The sequence below is a fragment of the Somniosus microcephalus genome, chromosome 19 (assembly GCF_052327205.1).
Source record: "Somniosus microcephalus isolate GS21.2 chromosome 19, FLI_Smic_1.0, whole genome shotgun sequence".
NCBI classification, from domain to species: Eukaryota; Metazoa; Chordata; class Chondrichthyes; order Squaliformes; family Somniosidae; genus Somniosus; species Somniosus microcephalus.
The window spans coordinates 58,236,601-58,258,281 of record NC_141005.1 but is presented as its reverse complement, the minus strand read 5'-3'; the positions used below and the strand labels follow the sequence as shown (position 1 = coordinate 58,258,281).

The 21,681-nt window shown below is 43.6% G+C and overlaps 1 protein-coding gene across 4 annotated transcripts in view; it reads left to right on the top strand.

The window, feature by feature from the left end:
• Nucleotides 1-21,681, top strand: part of acads (acyl-CoA dehydrogenase short chain) — a 303,908-nt gene that overhangs the window by 23,351 nt on the left and 258,876 nt on the right. For all 4 annotated transcript variants that reach the window (XM_085961831.1, XM_085961832.1, XM_085961829.1 and 1 more), the window contains exons 3-5: nt 12,705-12,854; nt 16,115-16,226; nt 21,011-21,162. In XM_085961831.1, the coding sequence (XP_085817957.1) occupies nt 12,705-12,854; nt 16,115-16,226; nt 21,011-21,162 (414 nt within the window). The remainder of the gene's footprint in view (nt 1-12,704; nt 12,855-16,114; nt 16,227-21,010; nt 21,163-21,681) is intronic.

The following is a 21,681-nucleotide window of genomic DNA, read 5'->3' as shown; positions in this document are numbered from 1 at the left end:
GGGGAAAATCCCTCTGGTTGGCCAGAAGATGATGGAGGCAGGACTTAGACCCGACAAGCAGCAGTCCCGCCTCCAGCACGTCTCCATTCACAAAATCCAGCCCAACGTTTCAGGTCAATAACCTTGCTGTGTTTTTCTCCTCTGGATCTCCATATTACACAGCAGAACCCAGCAAGTACATGAAGACCAGTGCTAAATACAAAGGTAGCATGTGGAGGCCATTACCCTTACACAAAAACAAAAAAACCCCTGTTAAGTATATTAAAAGCAACTTAACGTGTTGTATGTTCACAAAGTGGCTCCGTAATGCAGGATTCACCTTCCAGTGCAATATAAACAGAAGGGCCTAGGTTTTCGATCATAACCTATTTATAATGAAATAGATAATGATAAGGAATGATCTCTCACTCTCTTTACCTAGTCTTTCTCCCTGTCCCCTCTCTCTCTTTTTCTCAAGCAATTTCTTCCCTGTCCCCACTCCCAAGCCACCTCCACTCCTTGCAGATCCCACGAACCCTTGCTGAGTTGATGCATGGAGAGCTTCCTGCCCCCTGGTTGTGGGGGGGGGGGGGGGGGGTTGGTGAAGAGGATGTCCCTTCTCCTGTCCACTGCCAGCACCATGGCCTCCAGGGCATCATCAGAGAACAATGGTGCTCTCTCAGCGCTTGTTGCAGCCATTTTACTATTGTTGAATGTTCACTTTGTCTTCAGCCAGAGTGCATCTCCCCTTTAAGAGGTGCTAACTGCCTTTAACTGGCATCAGAGATGCCCGATATCCGCCACCCCCCTTCCCCACCCATAGGCCTGAAGCCGATGAGTAGTACGGGTTAACGCTGGTTCTACACCTGCGGGATTATAATGACCAGGCAGCACGAATATCGCGTACTGCCTGAGTCCACATTAACAGGTGCATGCAGCGCGTGCCCCGACACCTGCGTGCCAGTTTCTGACCGCGATCGGATTTCTAGGCCAAGATTTTTAATAAGATATGGATAGATGATTAAAATGAGCAGAAACAATAAACTGTTGTCTTTAAATAAATTCGATTTAAATTTATTCTCAGCAGGCTGGAGCTGTGTTTGCAGACTTGCATTCACTTCCAGCAGGGGTCATCAATTTCACTCAATTGTGCATACCGTGACTGATTTTATTTCGCTCTCAAATTTCTAGCCAGGAATCTGTTGTAACAACATTGCTAGCTCAGCACAGGCCAGGATTGAACTTGGGACTTCTGGACTGTACAGTTCAATACCACGTTACGTGGTGCATTTATTCACTGGCCCCTCAGGGGAGCACGGCTGATTTTTTAAAAGCCATTTAAAGCCGCAGTTTTAGTCTTTAGATGAGTGTCTCTTAGATGTCACAAATCGTTTACTGCACTTGCTCTTTTTCCCTAGTTGCAATTGATTGCCTCATTTGTTAAGCCACTCTAACTGCTGTTTCTCTTTTTCTCAGCCAGATTGCAGTGTCCGCAGAGACTCTTAATCACTATGATTGCAATTCCTCTCTTTCCCCATAATTATTGTTGATCAATGCATTTCTATCATCCAAGAGCCACTTCACAGGTTGCAATGAGCCCAATGCTGGCACATATCTTTTCTTTCTTTCCTAGCTAATTCACAGATGATTAACTTTGACGGTGCTATCCCTCCAGTAGGGTGAGCAAGACACTGAAGAAGCAAAACATTAACTAACGTTGAGCTGAATAGAAAAGTGTGAAAGGTGGAACATAAGAACATAAGAAATAGGAGCAGGAGTAGGCCATTTGGCCCCTCGAGCCTGCTCCGTCATTTAATGAGATCATGGCTGATCTAATCTTTGGTCAGCTCCATTTCCCTGCCCGCTCCCCATAACCCATCACTCCCTTATTGTTCAAAAATCTGTCTATCTCCACCTTAAATATATTCAATGACCCAGCCCCCACAGCTCTCTGGGGCAGAGAATTCCACAGATTTACGACCCTCTGAGAGAAGAAATTCCTCCTCATCTCAGTTTTAAATGGGCGACCCCTTATTCTGAAACTATGCCCCCTAGTTCTAGATTCCCCCACGAGGGGAAACCTCTTCTCTGCATCTACCTTGTCGAGCCCCCTCAGTATCTTATATGTTTCAATAAGATCACCGCTCATTCTTTTGAACTCCAATGAGTATAGGCCCAACCTGCTCAACCTTTCTTCATAAGTCAACCCCTTCATCTCAGGAATCAACCTCATGAACCTTCTCTGAACTGCCTCCAATGCAAGTTTATCCCTCCTTAAATAAGGAGACCAAAACTGTACGCAGTACTCAAGGTGTGGTCTCACCAATACCCTGTACAGTTGTAGCAGGACTTGCCTGCTTTCCCTTGCAATAAAGTCCAACGTTCCATTTGCCTCCCTGATTACTTGCTGTACCTGCATGCTAACCTTTTGTGTTTCATGCACAAGGACCCCCAGGTCCCTCTGTACTGCAGCATTTTGTAATCTCTCTCCATTAAATAATATTTTGCTTTTTTATTTTTCTTACCAAAGTGGATAACCGCACACTTTCCCACATTATACTCCATCTGCCAAATGTTTGCCCACTCACTTAGTCTGTCTATATCCCTTTGCAGATTCTTTGTGTCCTCTTCACAACTTGCTTTCCTACCTATCTTTGTATCATCAGCAAATTTGGCTACATTACACTCGATCCCTTCATCCAAGTCATTAATGTAGATTGTAAATAGTTGAGGCCCCAGCATTGATCCCTGTGGCACCCCACTAGTTACCATTTACCAACTGGAAAATGACCCATTTATCCCGACTCTCTGTTATCTGTTAGTTCGCCAATCCTCTATCCATGCTAATATATTACCCCCAACCCCGTGAGCTCTTATCTTGTGCAGTAACCTTTTATGTGGCACCTTATCGAATGCCTTCTGGAAATCCAAATACACCATACCCACTGGTTCCCCTTTATCTACCCTGCTTGTTACATCCTCAAAGAACTCCAGCAAATTTGTCAGACATGATTTCCCTTTCACAAAACCATGCTGACTCTGTTTGACTGTATTATGATTTTCTAAATGCCCTGCTACTGCTTCCTTAATAATGGACTCCAGAATTTTCCCAATGACAGATGTTAGGCTAGCTGGCCTATAGTTTCCTGCTTTCTGCCTTCCTCCCTTCTTAAATAGGGGCGTTACATTTGCGGTTTTCCAATCCACTGGGACCACTCCAGAATCCAGGGAATTTTGGTAGATTGCAACCAATGCATCCACTATCTCTGTAGCCACTTCTTTTAAGACCCTAGGATGCAGGCCATCAGGTCCAGGGGACTTGTCCACCTTTAGTCCCATTATTTTACCGAGTACTTTTTCTTTAGTGATAATGATTGTTTTAAGTTCCCCCTTCCCTATAGCCCCTTGATTATGTGTTATTGGGATGGTTTTAGTGTCTTCTACCATGAAGACTGATACAAAATATTTGTTCAAAGTCTCTGCCATTTCCCTGTTCCCCATTATTAATTCCCCAGTCTCATCCTCTAAGGGACCAACGTTTACTTTAGCTACTCTCTTCCTTTTTATATACCTGTAGAAGCTCTTACTGTCTGTTTTTATATTTCTTGCTAGTTTACTTTCATAATCCATCTTCTCTCTATTATTTTTTTAAAATTCCCAATCCTCTGGCCTTCCACTAATCTTGGCAACATTGTATGCTTTGTTTTCAATTTGATACCATCCTTTACTTCCTTATTTAGCCACAGATGGTTCTCCCTTCTCTTAAAGTCTTTCCTTCTCACTGGAATATATTTTTGTTGAGAGTTATGAAATATCTCCTTAAATGTCTGCCATTGCTTATTAACCGTCTTATCCTTTAATCTATTTTCCCAGTCCACTTTAGCCAACTCTGCCTTCATACCTTTGTAATTGCCTTTATTTAAGATCAGGACACTGGTTTGAGACCCAACTTTCTTACCCTCCAATTGAATTTGAAATTCAACCATGCTATGATCACTCTTTCCTAGAGGATCCTTTACTATGAGAAATCGGAACTAAACACAGAAAATGTTGACCATTTCAGTGTAACCCATGATCAGCACTCGAGAGTTTCTACGCCTCAATTATAAATCTATCTCTATCAGATGCTGCTTAACCTGCTGTGCATTTCCAGCATTTTCTATTTCTCTCAAACATTAGGTAACATTCTCTCCTTTCAGCTTAAATATTTTTTCTTTGTCCAAGTCAATCAAGTTGGGGAGTGAGGGTTGGGCAGTCTGACTGACCTTAAGCACCAACTGAAGAGCAGGAAGAATTAACAGTGAGACATTTTAGTGTTGAAGTAGTGGAAACCAAGTGCAGTAAATGAACAGAGAGAGAGATGGAGCGGTGGGCGTGGGGTGGGGAACCATTTGAGACACATTTCCAACAGAAAGATTAGGATTGTTTTGAAACACGACCTTATGCAAAAAAACTAACCAAAATTTTGCACGAGGACGGTAAAGACCTTGTAATGTAAATGGGGCATTGCGCAGAAATCAAAATTTAGTTCGGCTGCTAGACTGTCCAGGAAGAGCTAATATAAACGAGGAGATGTTCAGTTCTGGGATTACAGTACTACACTGTGATTACATGAGCTGTGTAAAAAAGCATCTTACAGCTGAACAAATTAGATAAAGGACCCCATGGAAATAATTAAGAGTGCACAAGTCTAGAAAAGCTAACAAATTACAATTAACTGCACGCAGCCTCTTCCTACGTACAGCTAAATGCCAGATATAATTCACAGCTATCAAATCAGCAGCTTTGTGCTGTCAGTCACTTGTGTAATTATAATTTTGGTCAGAGTAAAAGCACAATACAACCCCTTGGAGTAGATAAGTTTGTTATTGAGTGCATAAGGTGAGATATGCCTCATGGCTTTTTATGCCTGTTATAGCATTTCTTTTCATGATCTATCAACGACACCACACCAACTTTCATTTACATAGCTCCTTTAACATAGTAAAATGTCCCAAGGCTCTTCACAGGAGCGATTTTTCAATCAAAATTTGACACCGAGCCACATAAGGAGATAAGGTGACCAAAAGCTTGGTCAAAGAGGTAGGTTTTAAGGAGGAGAGAGAAGTAAAGAGGCGGCAAGGTGTAGGAAGGGAATTCCAGAGCTTAGGGCCGAGGCAGTTGAAAGCAGGGCTTCCAACAGTGGAGCGAAGAAAATCGGGGATGCGCAAGATGCCAGAATTGGAGAAGCACAGAGATATCAGAGGGTTGTAAGGGCTGGACGAGGTTATAGAGATAGAGAGGGGCGAGGCCATGGAGGGATTTGAAAACAAGGATGAGAATTTCAAAATCAAGGCGTTGCGATGTAGGTCAGCGAGCACAAGGATGATGGGTGAACGGGACTTGGTGCGAGTTAGGATACAAGCAGCAGCGTTTTGGATGAGCTCAAGTTAATGGAGAGTGCAAGGCAGGAGGCTGGCCAGGAGAGCATTGGAATAGTCGAGTTTAGAGGTAACCAAGGCACGGATGAAGGCTTCCTGAGAGACTATTATTTTAAGAGGTATATGAATTTTTCTCATAAGTGGAGTAGAAACTGTGTTGTATCAGTTACCATTTGTCTATTTAAAAATATTTTGTTGAATATTTATATTTTTATGGTGGTTTAGGAGTCTGCAAACACATTTCATCTTGGACCGCAGACCCTTAAATCCTTCTGAAAAGAAAATATTTCTGTCTGGACTGGAAGTAGACAATACCAGGTCACAGAGGTGAATAAATAGTGGTGTAACAAGATGCTGTTGTTGTTTCCTATAATAACTTTCATTTTATTTAATACAGGAGAAATTCAGTTTACCACCTTCTACTAGCAGCAGAATTTTCAATAAATATGTGCTAAATATATCATTATTTTCTGCTGAATATTAGACATCAGGAAGACAAGATTTTCCAAGTATTTCAGTTCAACACCTAGAACAAAACATGCCAGAAAGAAAAAAAAATACTTGCATTTATATAGTGCCTTTTCATGCTATCGAAACATCTCAAAGCACTTAAAACAATGAATTAGCTTTGGGGTGCATTGACAGGTGTTATGTAGTCAAATGCACGCAGTACGTACAATAAATGCCCCTTCTTTTCCTCACACAATCCAGACTGGTAGTACACGGAGACAGCTGATTGAGAGAAAGGAGCAGTTAACATGTTCAGAATGTCAGAACAATTGGCCAGTTGCCACTGTTAACCTTGAAAATCGGTGGCTGACTTTTCTTTTGTGTGTGGAGCAAGTGGCTAATTTGGCTTCTCTCCCAGTCCCTATCTAGAGCATTGAATTTATGAGCAGCTGGGGAAACTAGTCCATGTGCAGTTTTGTATTGACTCTCTCTGTGGATTTATAGCTGTGAGACTGTGGGAAGGAGACTGCAACAGGGAAATCCAATTTGAGGTAATCCCTCCCTTAATTGTATGTGCTCAAAAATAGAACAATCCAGGAAGGGATAGGAAGCTTAAGGAATGTCTACATGAATTAGATAAAAAGATCATTCTCAATAGGGTGAACAGAATGTTACGTGGAAGAGGTTGATAAAAACATTTACATACTGATACTAGTTTCCCACTTGGAGACAATGGGGGTAATTTTGACTTTGGGCAATCGTGTAAAGCAGGCGATATCAGATCAGCCGTGTGTTTTTACATCTCTTTCTAGGTCTGGGTAGACTGGGAGCAGTAAGCAGTGAGCCAGGGTGTCTCGATGCTCCCAGTATCTCTATAGCCCCCTATAGTTGGTCTGCTGCTGCATACTCTTAAATGGCCAGCCATTCTTCGTGAGCCCAGATATAACAACAGGGGAAGCATCAATGTTGAGTCTGATCACATCCTCATCGAGCTTCTACACGCACACATCCAAAACTTGTCACTGGAGAGTGGAGAGGTAATCCTGGCTGATTTTTCCCACCTTAGCTCAGGGGCACCAAAGACAACTGCAATGTCTGTATCGTTGCCTTATTTCTGTCGTATTTATTTATTTCTTTCCCCCTCCCCACAAGTGTCCCCACATTATGGGGGAAAAATTGGGTATCGCCCATTTTGGGGCATTAATATCAGCTGGGCGCAAAGTTTAGCGCCCAGCGCTAATTCTCACCTCCGACTGCAAAATTTGCCTCTATCGCCCCTGGAGGTGATTTGAGCGCTAAATCAGGCGCTACATACCTCTCTTATGGCGCAAATGTCAGGGAGTGAGCCGCTACCTCAGAACGCTACTGAAGCTCAGGTACCATGGAAGCCAGACAGACTGGCGCCGTCCAGTTCTTAAAGGGGAGGGGCCATCTTGCTGGCCAGCCACTCCCTGCTCATTGCAGCCTTGAATCTCGGCCTGGAGAGGCCTCTAAAGCAATTGTATTGGAAGCACTAATGGATAGGCCCAGGGAAAGAGCTGGGCGCTTAGGAACCTCAAAAGTGGTGCTGAGGGCCAAAACTCCTTAGGATAGCGTTAAATCTTTCCAGACGTCTCTCTCCCTCTCAACCTGCGTGTACCAAAAATTTTGCCGACAAGAAAAGGCAGGAAGCGCCCGCCTTTAAATAGCGCTCCCCAGTCCCTTCCTGACTTGAAAACGTTCTCCTCTACCTGTCGTCCCTAGCGGCGGGCGCTAAGGCAGGGGGTGTGACTCAATATCTGGTCCGGGGTGCTACCGGGGCGTTGCACACTCGACTGACATCACGATCTGCGGGTAAGGAGATCGTGGCGGTAGTGTTTAGTGTCGCCGCATAACGACTGGTCAATTTTGCGAGCAGCGCTAAGTTCCTAGCGGCCCGTTAGCGTCCCCCGGAGGCGCTAACGGGAGGCGCTAACCAACTGAATTTTTCCCCCCATGTGCCTTCGGAAGCTGAGAAGATAGACTAGAGACCTGATCCTCTGTAGCATTGTTTGTCAGTATCACTCCATGGTTCCACTGGTCCTCCAGTACCTCAGCCAGATCCCCATTCTTCATGTCTGAGCCTTGTCAGTGTGTCAACAAGCTTGTCAATCATAGGAAGCACCACAGCCAAGTCCGTCCTGTTTTCATCTGACATTCACATGTGGGTGTTGCTGGTTATAACTATAAGTTATTGTTGTTATCGATCGGGGCAGGAAGCCTGGACTGCTGGTTCATCCCTGATTTAGAGATGCCAAAGTCAATTATAGTGACTAGCCTGGTGACTTATGTTGTGTGGATTTATATACAGTGATTGTGTTGCTGTGATGTCTCATCTAGTGGGGCCACCAGGAATCCTAGCAGTATGCCCAATCGACAATGCTGGACTCTATTGGCTGTTGCTGTGCCACTACAGAAAGCAGTGTCTGTATTAAAATCTAATAAAGATGTGACTGCCGTAACCTTTAACATCCCTCTTTTTCATGCATGTATCTAAGTATCTTTTAAAAGAATTTGTGAACTTTGCTTCAACATGTTTGTGACAGATATTGCTACATTCTAACTACCTTCTATGTAAAGTTTTCTTTTCTAATTTTTCCCTTTAATTCTTTTTGTGATTATCTTAAATTTAGGTCCTTTTAATTACTATCTCAGTGACCAGTGAAAACAATCCATCACTACTTACCTTATCACAATCCTTCATAATCTTTAAGACCTCTTTCAGATCACCCCTTAACCTTCTCAGCTCTTGTGGAAAAATCTCTAATTTCTTAACTCTCTTCATAACTGTAACCAAGCATCACAGTTAACATTCTAATGAATCTATGCTGCCCCTTTTCCATTACTTTTATATCTTTCCTATAATGGAGTACCCAAAACTGTACACAATACTCCAGCTGCTGTCTCACTAAGGTCTTGTACATGTTCAGGATTACCTCCTTGCTCTTGCATTCTATACTTCTAGATACAATCCCAAGGATTCTGTTTGCCTTTTTATGGCCTTATCTGCTTGCACTATCGCCCTTAATGACCTGTGCATCTGCATTCTAAGGTCCTCTGCTCTCCTGTTCCATTAAAAATCTTTTCATTTATTATGTACTTCCTTCCAAATCCTTATTTCCAAAATGTATTCCTTCATGTTTTTCTATATTGAGCTGTATCTGCTAGCTATCTGCCCATCCTGCTGGCCTGTCTATGTTCCCCTGCAGTCTGTCACAATCCTCATCACTCTTTGCCATTCTCCTCATTTTAGTGTCAATGGTAATCCAGAGATTAGGTAGACAGAATAAGTGTCCAACAGTCAGGCAAAACACAAAATATCTCTCAAAAATCGGAGTGTTAGGCCATCTAATGCACCACTAAAGCCACTGATCCATGATGAGCAAGAAAATCAAGTTGCCTCTTCCGTTGGTGTCTTAGGAATCAAATCTCTATACATTTTTTTTCATTTTTTTTTCATTTTTGTTTTTAGTCAGCCACACCACAGGAGATCAGTGTTTCTATACAAATAAAAACAGAAAATGCTGGAAATACTCAGCCCCCTGCCGTGTTTTCACTATCCCCTCTGACCTTCCCCTCTCTGACCCCGAACGATCAGTCCTCAGCAAAGGCCTGAGCTTCATCCCCTAATGCCCCCACCTCAATTAATTTTGCCGCACGGAACTTATCTCTTCCTATCTCAACTCTATTTTTTCTCCCCTTGTCCAGTCTCTTCCCACCTACATCTGTGACTCTTCTGACGCCCTCCGCCACTTTAACAGTTTCCAGTTTCCTGGCCCAAACCATCTCCTTTTCATTATGGATGTCCAATCCCTCTACACCTCCATCCCCCACGAGGATGGCCTGAGGGTGCGCCACTTCTTCCTTGAACAGAGGCCCAACCAGTCCCCATCTACCACCACCCTCCTCCACCTGGCTGAACTTGTTCTCACATTGAACAGCTTCTCCTCTGACTCCACTCACTTCCTCCAAATTAAAGGTGTTGCTATGGGAACCCGCATGGGTCCTAGCTATGCCTGCCTTTTCGTGGGGTATGTGGAACAATCTTTGTTCCAGTTCTACTCAGGTCCGCTCCCTCACCTCTTTTTCCGGTACATTGATGACTGTATCGGTGCCGTACCTGCTTTCGCCCTGAACTAGAAAATTTCATTCACTTTGCTTCCAATTTCCACCTATCCCTCACCTTCACATGGTCCATCTCCGACTCTACTCTTCCCTTCCCTTTCTCGACTTCTCTGTCTCCATTTCTGGGGATAGGCTATTGACAAACATTCACTATAAGCCCACTGACTCCCACAGCTACCTGGACTACAATTCCTCCCACCCCGCCTCCTGTAAGGACTCTATTCCATTCTCCCAGTTTCTCCGTCTCTGCCGCATCTGCTCTGACGATGCCACCTTCCATACTAGTGCTTCCGATATATCTTCCTTTTTCCTCAACCGAGGATTTCCCTCTACCGAGGTTGACACGGCCCTTGACTGTGTCCGTTCTATTTCCTGCACTTCTGCTCTCACCCCTTCCCATCCCTCCCAGAACCACGATAGGGTTCCCCTTGTCCTCACCTTTCACCCCACCAGCCTCCACATTCAACGGATCATCCTCTGCCATTTCCGCCACCTCCAGCGTGATCCCACCACCAAACACATCTTCCCCTCACCTCCCCTTTCAGCCTTCCGAAGGGACCACTCCCTCCGCGACAACCTGGTCCACTCCTCTATCACCCCAACACCCCTTCCCCTTCCCACGGCACCTTCCCGTGCAAGCACAGGAGATGTAACACCTGCTCTTTTACCTCCTCCCTTCCCACTGTCCAGGGCCCCAAACACTCTTTCCAGGTGAAACAGCGATTTAATTGTACTTCTTGCAATTTCGCTGCTCACGATGTTGTCTCCCCTACATTGGGGAGACCAAACGCAGATTGGGCGACCGCTTTGCAGAACACCTCCGTTCAGTCCATAAGCGTGACCCCGAGCTTCCGGCCGTCTGTCACTTTAATTCTCCGCTTCATTCCCACTCTGATCTCTCTGTCCTCGGCCTCTTACACTGTTCCAACGAAGCTCAACATAAGCTCGAGGAACAGCACCTCATCTTTCGATTAGGCACATTACAGCCTTCTGGACTCAACATCAAGTTCAACAATTTCAGACCATAACCTCGGCCCCTATTTTTTTTTTCTCTCACATGGCAGCTGTTGACGATTCTGCCATTGACATTTACACCTCATCTAGAGTCATCTTTTGTTTCTTTACTTGTCCCATTACCATCTCCTTTTGCCTTGCACCATCATCCCTTTTGTCCTTTAATCTCTCCTGCCTTCCATCCTATCACAGATCTTCCCTTCTGTTCTTTCCTCCCCTCCTCCCTTTCCCTGCCGCTACACTTGCTTAAAAAATCTGTTACATCTCTAACTGAAACGTTAACTCTGTTTCTCTCTCTACAGATGCTGTCTGACCGGCTGAGTATTTCCAACATTTTCTGTTTTTATTTCAGATTTCCAGCATCTGCAGTATTTTGCTTTTGTATTAATGTTTCTATACAATTCATTATGCATTACCAGGTGTAATGCTCCAATCTTTATAATCAACCTATCATGAGCAATGCTACAGGAGACCCATTGGTTCATTACATGAATATTAGATCAGAAGGATAGCCACATGAACCACAGGGTTGTTTTGTGTTTGGCATGGCCAGAGGTCAGCTAGCCTACCAGCTTTACGCAGCTAGATTTTGTAGGAACCAACAGTTGAATTCTCCTTTTTTATTAATAACTTATTAAAACCGGGTCTGACAGGTGGTGCTGATGCTTTCTGAAATATCAATTGATTAAATGACTGCGCAGTGACCTTCCTGAATTGTATATTCTGTCTTTCAAATTGCTGTACAGCTTTTTTTCCGTTAAAATTGCCAAAGCTGACATAATATTTTACAGGAAACTTTTTTTTATCCGGGACCGACGTGGTGCCGGTTCATCAAAAATTCCAGATAACCGAAAGCTATAGTAAAAGATACGGAGAGCTGAGAGCTCCGTATAAAGCAACAAACCCTGTTGCTTAGCAACAGGTTCAGAACAATGGCCACAAGTTCCAAGCGTCTCTGTAGCTTAGCAACAGCTGCAGCCACACCCTTGCACAGCAACAGACCGAGGAAGGCAAGTAATAAAACTTACCTGAACCTACTCCTGAATTTTGCCGGTTAACTGAGATTTCCGGTTATTTAGGTGCCAGTAAATCGAAAGTTTCCTGTAAATGGAAAAAAATCTGTAATGTTTAAATATTCAAAGAGACCAGCGCACGATCACTTAATCCATTTGCTGCAGTTGACATTTCCGACATTAGTTGCAGCAGCTGTGAGGACCTGCTTTAATCTGTGCCTTAGTCATGATTTCCTTCAACCCTTTTCACTCTTCCCTGTGCGGCTGCTTGGAGGGGAGGAGGCAGTGTTGTGGGCAACAGGCCATGGTTTAAGAGTGGTGGTGTGGGGATGAGTTCATATTCTAGAGCTTTACTTGATTATTTTTTGGGGATCGTGGAAATGTTTATGCAGAACGTTCCCTCTGGATATTAAATGGGTGGAGTAGAGCTCGTACGTGGGGCAGGTGTGATGACTTTTTCTAATTCTGTGGTTTCCTGCATTACAACAGTAACTGCGCTTCAAAAATAATGTACTTAATTGGCTGTAAAGTGCTTTGGGATGTTCTGAAGTTGTGAAAGGCGCCATATAAATGCAATTTATATTCACAGAAGCGGCAATCTCCATTGTGCCATTGTGTTATCCTTAAATTTTGAGTGTGTTGTGATAGTACAACCCTAATTATGTTTTCTCAATGCCACCCTCAGGTAAAGAAAATGGGAGAACTCGGGCTTTTGGCAATGGATGTGCCTGAGAAGTACGGTGGAGCAGGATTGGATTATCTGGCATATGCCATCGCCGTAGAGGAGATAAGTCGGGGCTGTGCTTCCTCTGGCGTCATCATGAGTGTAAATAATGTAAGTCTGCAACGTATAATAAATGTCTCACGTTTCCACCTGCTGATTATTGTCAAGTGAATTCATTCTTCAATTGTTTTTTTCAGGACCTTAACAATTCTGAATTTTAATTTGTTTGGATTTAGAAGCTGAGTGATCAGAGTGAGTGTGCTGTGAATCCCCCCACCTTTCCCACAACTGCGTTAGACAAGTTAGCAGCTGTTGAGATGTTCAGTCACACCAGCCCTGATTTACTAGTACTGATACACTTCACATTTAAAATGCTTTTATTATTTAAAAGTAATTATTGTTCTTTTTACTCTTTTGTGTGTAAAGATATTTTAATGAGGATGATGCACAGGCAGCACACTATGACCCAGGGTTGTATGATTTGACTGTACACATGCATAAAGTTGTTATGAGACGTACCGAGGCTCCTGAACACATTGACCGTTGTTGGGGTATGGTTAAAATGGATATCTCGCCCAAGTTCCCATTCTTTGTGTGTGAACCTAGGTGTTGTGTGTCAGCAGCCTATTCATCTGCAGAGCATCACACCAGAGCCAAATCTTGTAATCAGGAGTGGCTGCAGTGTGTATTATCTACAGGGTGCACTGCAGCAACTCGCCAAGGCTTCTTCAGCAGCACCTCCCAAACCTGCGGCCTCTACCACCTAGAAGGACAAGGGCAGTAAATGCATGGGAACACCACCACCTCCAAGTTCCCCTCCAAGTCACACAACATCCTGACTTGGACATATATCACCGTTCCTTCATCGTCGCTGGGTCAAAATCCTGGAACTCCCTCCCTAACAGCACTGCGGGAGTATCTTCACCACACGGACTGCAGCGGTTCAAGAAGGCGGCTCACCACCATCTTCTCAAGGGCAACTAACGACAGGCTTGCTAACGATGCCCGTATTCCCAGAATGAATAAAAAGAAACTCTTGACTTTTTTTTATTTGTTCTCTCGTTCTTTCCATGATCCATAGCCTGAAGTGCTAAGTCTGTTGTGGCAGCCCTGCCTCAGCCTGGGTGAGATCACCTAACTCAGCACAGATTTGGGATTGAACCTCAGATCTTCCTGACCTATATGGTTCAATACTACACTTAATGGGGCTATCACCCACAGAACCATCAGAGGAGGTAGCAGCAGGACTTCCGATTAATGAGAACTCATGGACTGGTATTGTGATAAACAACTCATTTCATGTTTTGAAACAGACATTCCTGCTAAATGATATACTTCTAAACTATGAATGTTTTCAAGAATTGTTGATATCGGTCTTTGATTATTGATGTATTCCTGATGCTGTTTAGAAGGATTTTCATTTTGGCTTCCCCTGAGCACACAGCTGGTTACGCCAGTGAGTAGCAGAGCCATAGAGACTGAGAAGGTTCAATTTCAAAACCCAGTCTGTGCTTTGTTAGCTGATTTCAGCTCGGAGAGCAGGGCCCACAGTGCAGCACAGCATGGCAGTAGAGGTGCTGCAATTGGTTTGAGCACTGCTGTGTTTGGAAGGGAGAAAAAAAGGTTAAGGCTGTGGCTTCTAAACACTTTGTGATCTGGAACAACAACAACTTGTATTTATATAGCGCCTTTAACATAGTAAAACGTCCCAAGGCGCTTCACAGGAGTATTAAAAGACAAAAAATTTGACACTAAGCCACATAAGGAGAAATTAGGGCCGGTGACCAAAAGGTTGGTCAAAGAGGTAGGTTTTAAGGAGCGTCTTAAAGGAGGAAAGAGAGGTAGCGAGGCGGAGAGGTTTAGGCAGGCAATTCCAGAGCTTAGGGCCTGGGCAACAGAAGGCACGGCCACCAATGGTTGAGCGATTATAACCAGGGATCTCAAGAGGGCAGAATTAGAGGGGGGGAGGCCATGGAGGGATTTGAAAACAAGGATGAGAATTTTGAAATCTAGGCATTACTTAACCGGGAGCCAAAGTAGGTCAGCGAGCACAGAGGTGGTGGGTGAATGGGACTTGGTGTGGGGCAGCCGAGTTTTGGATGACCTCAAGTTTACGTAGGGTAGAATGTGGGAGGCCAGCCGGGAGTGCGTTGGAATAGTGGAATATGGAAGAACACATGTGGATATTGGGTGAGGCTACGATGCTTCCTGAATTTGAATAATCCTACTAATGCTTAGGCAAGGTATCAGAGGCTCCAGGGTGTCTAAGGAACCATATCAAAGGAAGGGGGCAGTGCCCTGAGGAGGGGAGAAAAATGGTTGGAAAAAAAGAGTTGGAAAATAATGAATAAAAATAAAAAGACTTGTGCATCAGCGTACACACTAGTTTTAAAAGTCTGTCTACAAACACGTATTGGTTGGGTCTTTATGAGGACAGGTTCAAGTTTTTGTCTGCCTGAGGCTGGTGAGGAGGATCGTTATTAATCCATTTATTTTCCTAGAATCAGACCACTGTTTACCAACCACCCAACCTACAAGATCTGAACCAGTGCTGGTGTAAATAACACCCAACTTGGTGTACACCAATGCCAGTTTGGGCACCTGCTAGTTTTAACTGGTACTTGAATTTCACACTAAATCAAAATTGGGAATTCTATACTATTTTTGTGCTTGTATGTGCAACCTTTGTATTAAAACATTATGTAGTAAATATAAAAAGATATGAAAGTTAGCAATTACATTCTCAAATATATAAGCACAAATTTTACTACTTAAAGCCTCTTAAAAACTTTTTTTGGGGGTATGGATAAGGCCAGGGTTAGTTCATCGTCCCTCATAATCTGCCTAAAATTGAGTTCTGAACTCTTGGTAACCTTTGTGTCATGCACTGTTCCTACATGAGCTCTCTATATGGACACCCACCCCTGCCCCGCCACCACCACCTCCAGCCCTGGTTATTTACTGACTGTCCCATTTCTGAAGTCCAATATTCAAGCTAATGGGTTAAAAGTACAAGATGAAATACCATTTAATGTTTTATCATTATGAAGTTCTGACAGCCTCAGTGTAACCTGTGCCATACTGTACAAGTTCACAATGCAAAGATGCTGAGAATGTAGTATTTAATTCATCAGTAATAACTAAGGAAAATACAATATTGATACTTCTGAGAGGTGTGGAGGCTCATTTTTACATTTATTTTTCTAGTTCCTAAATGATTATAAACTTAATAAATATATCAGCACATGTGTCAGTCGTACCAGATAGATATTTTGCCTCCTTGTGTAACCCTGTGTTCAGTGGACTTTCTCATGTGGTTATATTATTTGATAAAAATGCAATAAAAGTTCACAATTTTCTTTCTTATCCAGTCATTGTATCTGGGTCCAATTTTAAAATTTGGTTCAGAAGAACAGAAGCACAAGTGGATAACGCCATTCACAGACGGAACTAAAATTGGCTGCTTTGGTCTGAGTGAACCAGGTAGGCCACAATCTAAGCAGGAGCACTGGTGCGTAGAGACTGTATATGATACATTGAGGGTACGTGCTGGGCAACCACGGCATCTGGGCTTTATGCTACAAGTTAGAAAGGCTTTCTAAATTACCAGTGAAAAAGTCTCTTATGAGTCCTGAAGCTCCTTGTTCATTGTGAAGAATTCCTAGTATGCAGATCTTTTTCAGCTATATTAGGAGTCAAAGAGCCATTAAGAACTGTGTAGAGCCGTTGAAGGATTTCTCAGGGCAGATCCAGGTGGACTCGCGGGATATGGCGGAATTTTAAATAACTACTTTGCATCAGTCTTCACTACAGAAGATGATGCTGAGTTACCAATAATGCATCGTAGTGTTGATGTTAAAGCTGAAAGAGTCAAAGGGGTAAAAATTGGGTAGCACCCCGAAAAAGTTAGCGCTCCCTCAGCCGATTTTCCCAGGTAGTGCCGCGAGAGGGAGGAGGGGCACTACTGGAAGCGCCCCGCACCCCTCTTGGGGCACTGCGAGGCACTATTAAAGGGGTGGGGCCTGGCGCAGCGCGTCCTGGCGCCCAGCTGGGCCACTAGGGATTGGGAGTGCCGGCAAATGAGCCTAGCACTCAAAAGGCGTGCCGGGCTTACGGAGAGCAGCCGGCACCCCGCGGGGGGACTTCACGGGGGCCGGGGACAGCAACAGGGGCAGGTGCTGGCAGGCGACCAGTAACAAAAATGGCCGCCCGGCACCTCCCTTTTAACTAGCGTTGCCCCGTCCGCAGGTAGGCCCCCTGACCCCGGCGGACATAGCATTTGGCGGTAAGTCGGGGGGGGTCGCCACCCAATGTTACAGCCGGGGTGCAAGCAGGGCACGGCACACGGCGATGACGTCATCGCTGACGGCACTGCGTCGTGCTGCGATAACGGTTAGTGCCGCCGCTAACCTCCCACTGAATTTCGCGGGAGGCGTTAGCGGTGCCGCGCCCCAGCGCTAGTTGATTTGCGCCCGGCGCTAACGGGCGCAAATCAACCGAATTTAGCCCCCAAAGTGCATGCGAATATTGTCGTGACCAAAAAAAGGATCTCAAAGCCGATAGAGCTGCTGGCCCTGACGGGATTCACCCGAGGGTGCTCAATGAAATGGGCGCTGTGCTGTGTGAGCATCTTGCTCATATATTAAACAGCTCGCTGGAGTCCAGTATTGTTCCCGTGGACTGGAGAGGGACCCATGTGGTGCCAATGTTCAAAAATGACAATAAATCAGAACCAGGTAATTATAGACCCATGAGCTTGACTTCAGTTATAGGCAATATGGTAGAAGGGATCACTAGAGATGAACTGTATGACCACCTTGACAGAGAAGAGGTTATTAGAGACTCTCAACAGGGCTTCTGGAAAACGAAGTCATGTTTCACCAACCTGGTTGAATTTTTTGAGGAAGTTAACTAGGTTAATGGATGTAGTTTACCAGGTTAACATTGTGTGCCTTGATTTTCAAAAAGATTTTGACAAAGTGACAGACAATAGGCTACTTAATAAGGCAGAGTCATGTAGGCAGATTTTAGGCTGGATAAGAAATTGGTTGCATTCCTATAGAAAGTTGTAATTAATGGCAGTGATTTTGTATGGGTATCAGTTACTAGTAGAGTCCCACAGCGATCGGTGCTAGGGCCATTGCTCTTCACCATCTTTATCAGTAACTCGGGATGGGAATAGGGCCATTAAGGAATAGACAGGATAATACCACAGGTAACAATAGAGAGATGGCAGAAATATTGAATAATCATTTTGCTTCAGTATTTACCAGGGAGATAGAACAGGTGGACATGACATTGGATGATGAGATTAGTAATGAGATAAGTGCATTTAAAATAATAAAAGGGGATATATTAAATAAATTAATCAAACTCAAAGAGGATAAAACCCCTGGTCCGGGTGGATTGCATCCACGCATTTTAAAAGAATCTAGGGAAGAGATAGCAGAGGCATTACTACGCATATTTAATCATTCGTTAGAAAAAGGTGTAGTACCAGAAGACTGGCGGATAGCTAACGTAATACTGATATTTATGAAGGGGGATAGAACATGTCCAGGGAATTATAGACCAGTAGCAGAATGGATTACTGGCTGGCTTCAGGACAGAAAGCTGAGAGTGGGAGTAAAGGGTAGCTATTCACAGTGGCAGAAGGTGGGTAGTGGTGTTCCACAAGGATCAGTGCTGGGACCACTGCTGTTCACAACTTACATTAACGATTTAGACTTTAGAATCAAAAACACAATTTCTAAATTTGCAGATGACACCAAATTGGGGGAGATAGTCAATACTGAGGAGGACTGCAACAAATTACAGGAGGACATTAATAAACTTACAGAATGGGCATATAATTCGCAAATGAAGTTCAACACAGATAAATGTGAGGTATTACATTTTGGTAGGAAGAATAGGGAGGTCACTGATCACTTGGAGGGTGCGAGTCTAGGTGGGGTAGAGGAACAAAGGGACGGAAAAATAATGGAATCCCTACTAAAGGAAAAAAATAGAAGAACATCTAGAAACCAAAAGTATAATAATGAATAGTTAGCATGGATTTCAAAAGGGAAAGTCTTGCTTGACCAACCTCATTGAATTTTTTGAAGAGGTAACAGAGAAAGTAGACAATGGTAATGCAGTAGATGTCATTTATCTGGATTTTCAAAAGACCTTCGATAAGGTACCCCATAATAGACTGATGAACAAGGCCAGAGAATGTGGAGTCAGGGGACAAGTAGCAGAATGGATTACTGGCTGGCTTCAGGACAGAAAGCTGAGAGTGGGAGTAAAGGGTAGCTATTCACAGTGGCAGAAGGTGGGTAGTGGTGTTCCACAAGGATCAGTGCTGGGACCACTGCTGTTCACAACTTACATTAACGATTTAGACTTTAGAATCAAAAACACAATTTCTAAATTTGCAGATGACACCAAATTGGGGGAGATAGTCAATACTGAGGAGGACTGCAACAAATTACAGGAGGACATTAATAAACTTACAGAATGGGCATATAATTCGCAAATGAAGTTCAACACAGATAAATGTGAGGTATTACATTTTGGTAGGAAGAATAGGGAGGTCACTGATCACTTGGAGGGTGCGAGTCTAGGTGGGGTAGAGGAACAAAGGGACCTCGGAGTACAAATACACAAATCACTAAAAGTTGCGACACAGGTTTGCAATGCCATTAAAAAAAAGCAAACCAAGCACTAGGGTTTATTTCTAGAGGGATAGAATTGAAAAGTAGGGAAGTTATGCTAAACCTGTATCGAACCTTGGTTAGACCACACGTGGAGTACTGTGTGCAGTTCTGGTCGCCATAATATAAAAAGGATATAGAGGCACTGGAGAGGGTGCAGAGATGATTTACAAGGATGATACCAGAAATGCGAGGGTATACCTATCAGGAAAGGATGAACAGGCCGGGTCTCTTTTCTCTTGAAAAACAAGACTGAGGGATGACATAATAGAGGCCTTTAAAATTATCAAAACTTTTGATAGAGTAGATACAGAGAGAATGTTTCCACTTGTGGGGAAGAGCAAAACTAGAGGCCATCAATATAAGATAGTCACCAAGAAATTCAGTAGGGAATTCAGAAGAAACTTCTTTACCCAAAGAGTGGTGAGAATATGGAACTCACTACGCACTTAAGGGGAGGCTAGACAAGCATATGAAGGAAAAGGGAATAGAGGGTAATGCTGATAGACTTAGCCTGACCTGCTGAGTTTTTCCAGCATTTTCTGTTGTTATTTTAGATGAGGAAAGATGGGAGGAGGCTCGTGTGGAGCATAAACGCCGGCATGGACTGGTTGGGCCGAATGGCCTGTTTCTGTGCCGTATATCCGATGTAATCCTATGCAACTTGGATGAAGACGTTGGGAAAACTGTTCTCAAGTTCACAGATGATACAAAGAATTGTGTGGATGTTAGAACCTTGGATGACAAAAATAGATTACAAGCAGATCTATATGCGACGGGGAATGAGCCCGTGTCTGGCAGATGTCATTTAATAGATAAATGTAGTGTTATGCATGTAGGGCTATCATGTGTAAAGCATTCTGGGTTGCAAACTTCAGGGCTATTGAGTGGGAGGAAGACCAGGTGTCATTGCAAGTGAATCTCTGAAGGTTCACAACCAGTGCAGCAAGGCTATAGCAAAAGCAACTAGCGCATTAGGATGTATTGGCAGAACAATTAAATACAAAATCAAAAATACTATACTATCCTTGTATAAGATGTTGGGTAGGCCTCATCTAGAATACTGTGCCCAGTTTTAGTTCTCTTACACTGTGTGTAATATAGAGGCCCAGTAAAAGGTTCCGAGGAGAGTCACTAGATAAATCAGTTACCACGATAAGCTTAGCGGGCCGGTGCTTTGTACTCTAGAAAAATGTAGATTTTGAGAAGATTCAATTGAGGTCTTTAAAATAAGATCTAAATTTAAAAAAAGATCAGATCTGGATTCTAATCCATAAAGTATTCTTTATCTCACCCCCAAAAAATAAATGCAGGCTCCTTTTTTTAATTGAGAAATATAAAAGAAAGGCCAAGGCCCACAGTGCAAGTGAACACCAAGTTCAAAAAAAGTGTAAGGAAAGACTATTCAAGAAGTGGAGATTTGGTGACACCACGATTGGTTTGAGTCTAGACTCTGGTTCATGCATAATAATGCTTACACACTGTTTTATGCGTTTGAAAGTTGTTTTTGAGTTGTTGACTGCCAGTCGAGGCTGACACAATCTTTCAGTGCCGTGCCTCTGTGCTTTTCAGGGAACGGAAGTGATGCCAGTGCAGCCTCCACCACCGCCAGGCTAGATGGTGACCACTGGATTTTAAATGGCACAAAGGCTTGGATCACAAATAGCTGGGATGCTTCTGCTGCAATCGTCTTTGCCACCACAGACAAATCACTCAAGCACAAGGTAACTGGAGGTGATGTGTGCGAGCAGATTCTGCAGTGCAGAGGTTGTTTGGGAGTGGCAGTAGTGGCGATGGTGTTGCTATTGCGTGCAGTTATTACAGTTTAAAAAACATAAGTCTATTACTGGGTTTAAACATGTCTCTAAAGGGCCTTAGGTATAGATAGATACAGGTTGACAAAAGATGCAAGAGTAGAATTAACATGATACCTTTAAGAGAGAGTGTTGGGGGCAACAGCATTGTATTGGGGTTGGCACAAAAGTGCCGAGAAGATGATCAAACTTGGCTACCAAGAGGAAGTAAACGTTGTAACAAGTCTTCCATAGCTGAAGCTGTGGATGGATCATCTGTGGGAAGCTGGACATGATGTGAGAGCATTGTGATGAATTACGGTGGCAAACTGGTGCACTTCAAACATTTTTCAGTGAAAATGAGTGCACACAGCAAACCTGTACAAGAAATAGGAGTATCACATTGTGCTGAGAAATGAGAATCGTGAAAATAAAAATGTCCCCTAAATC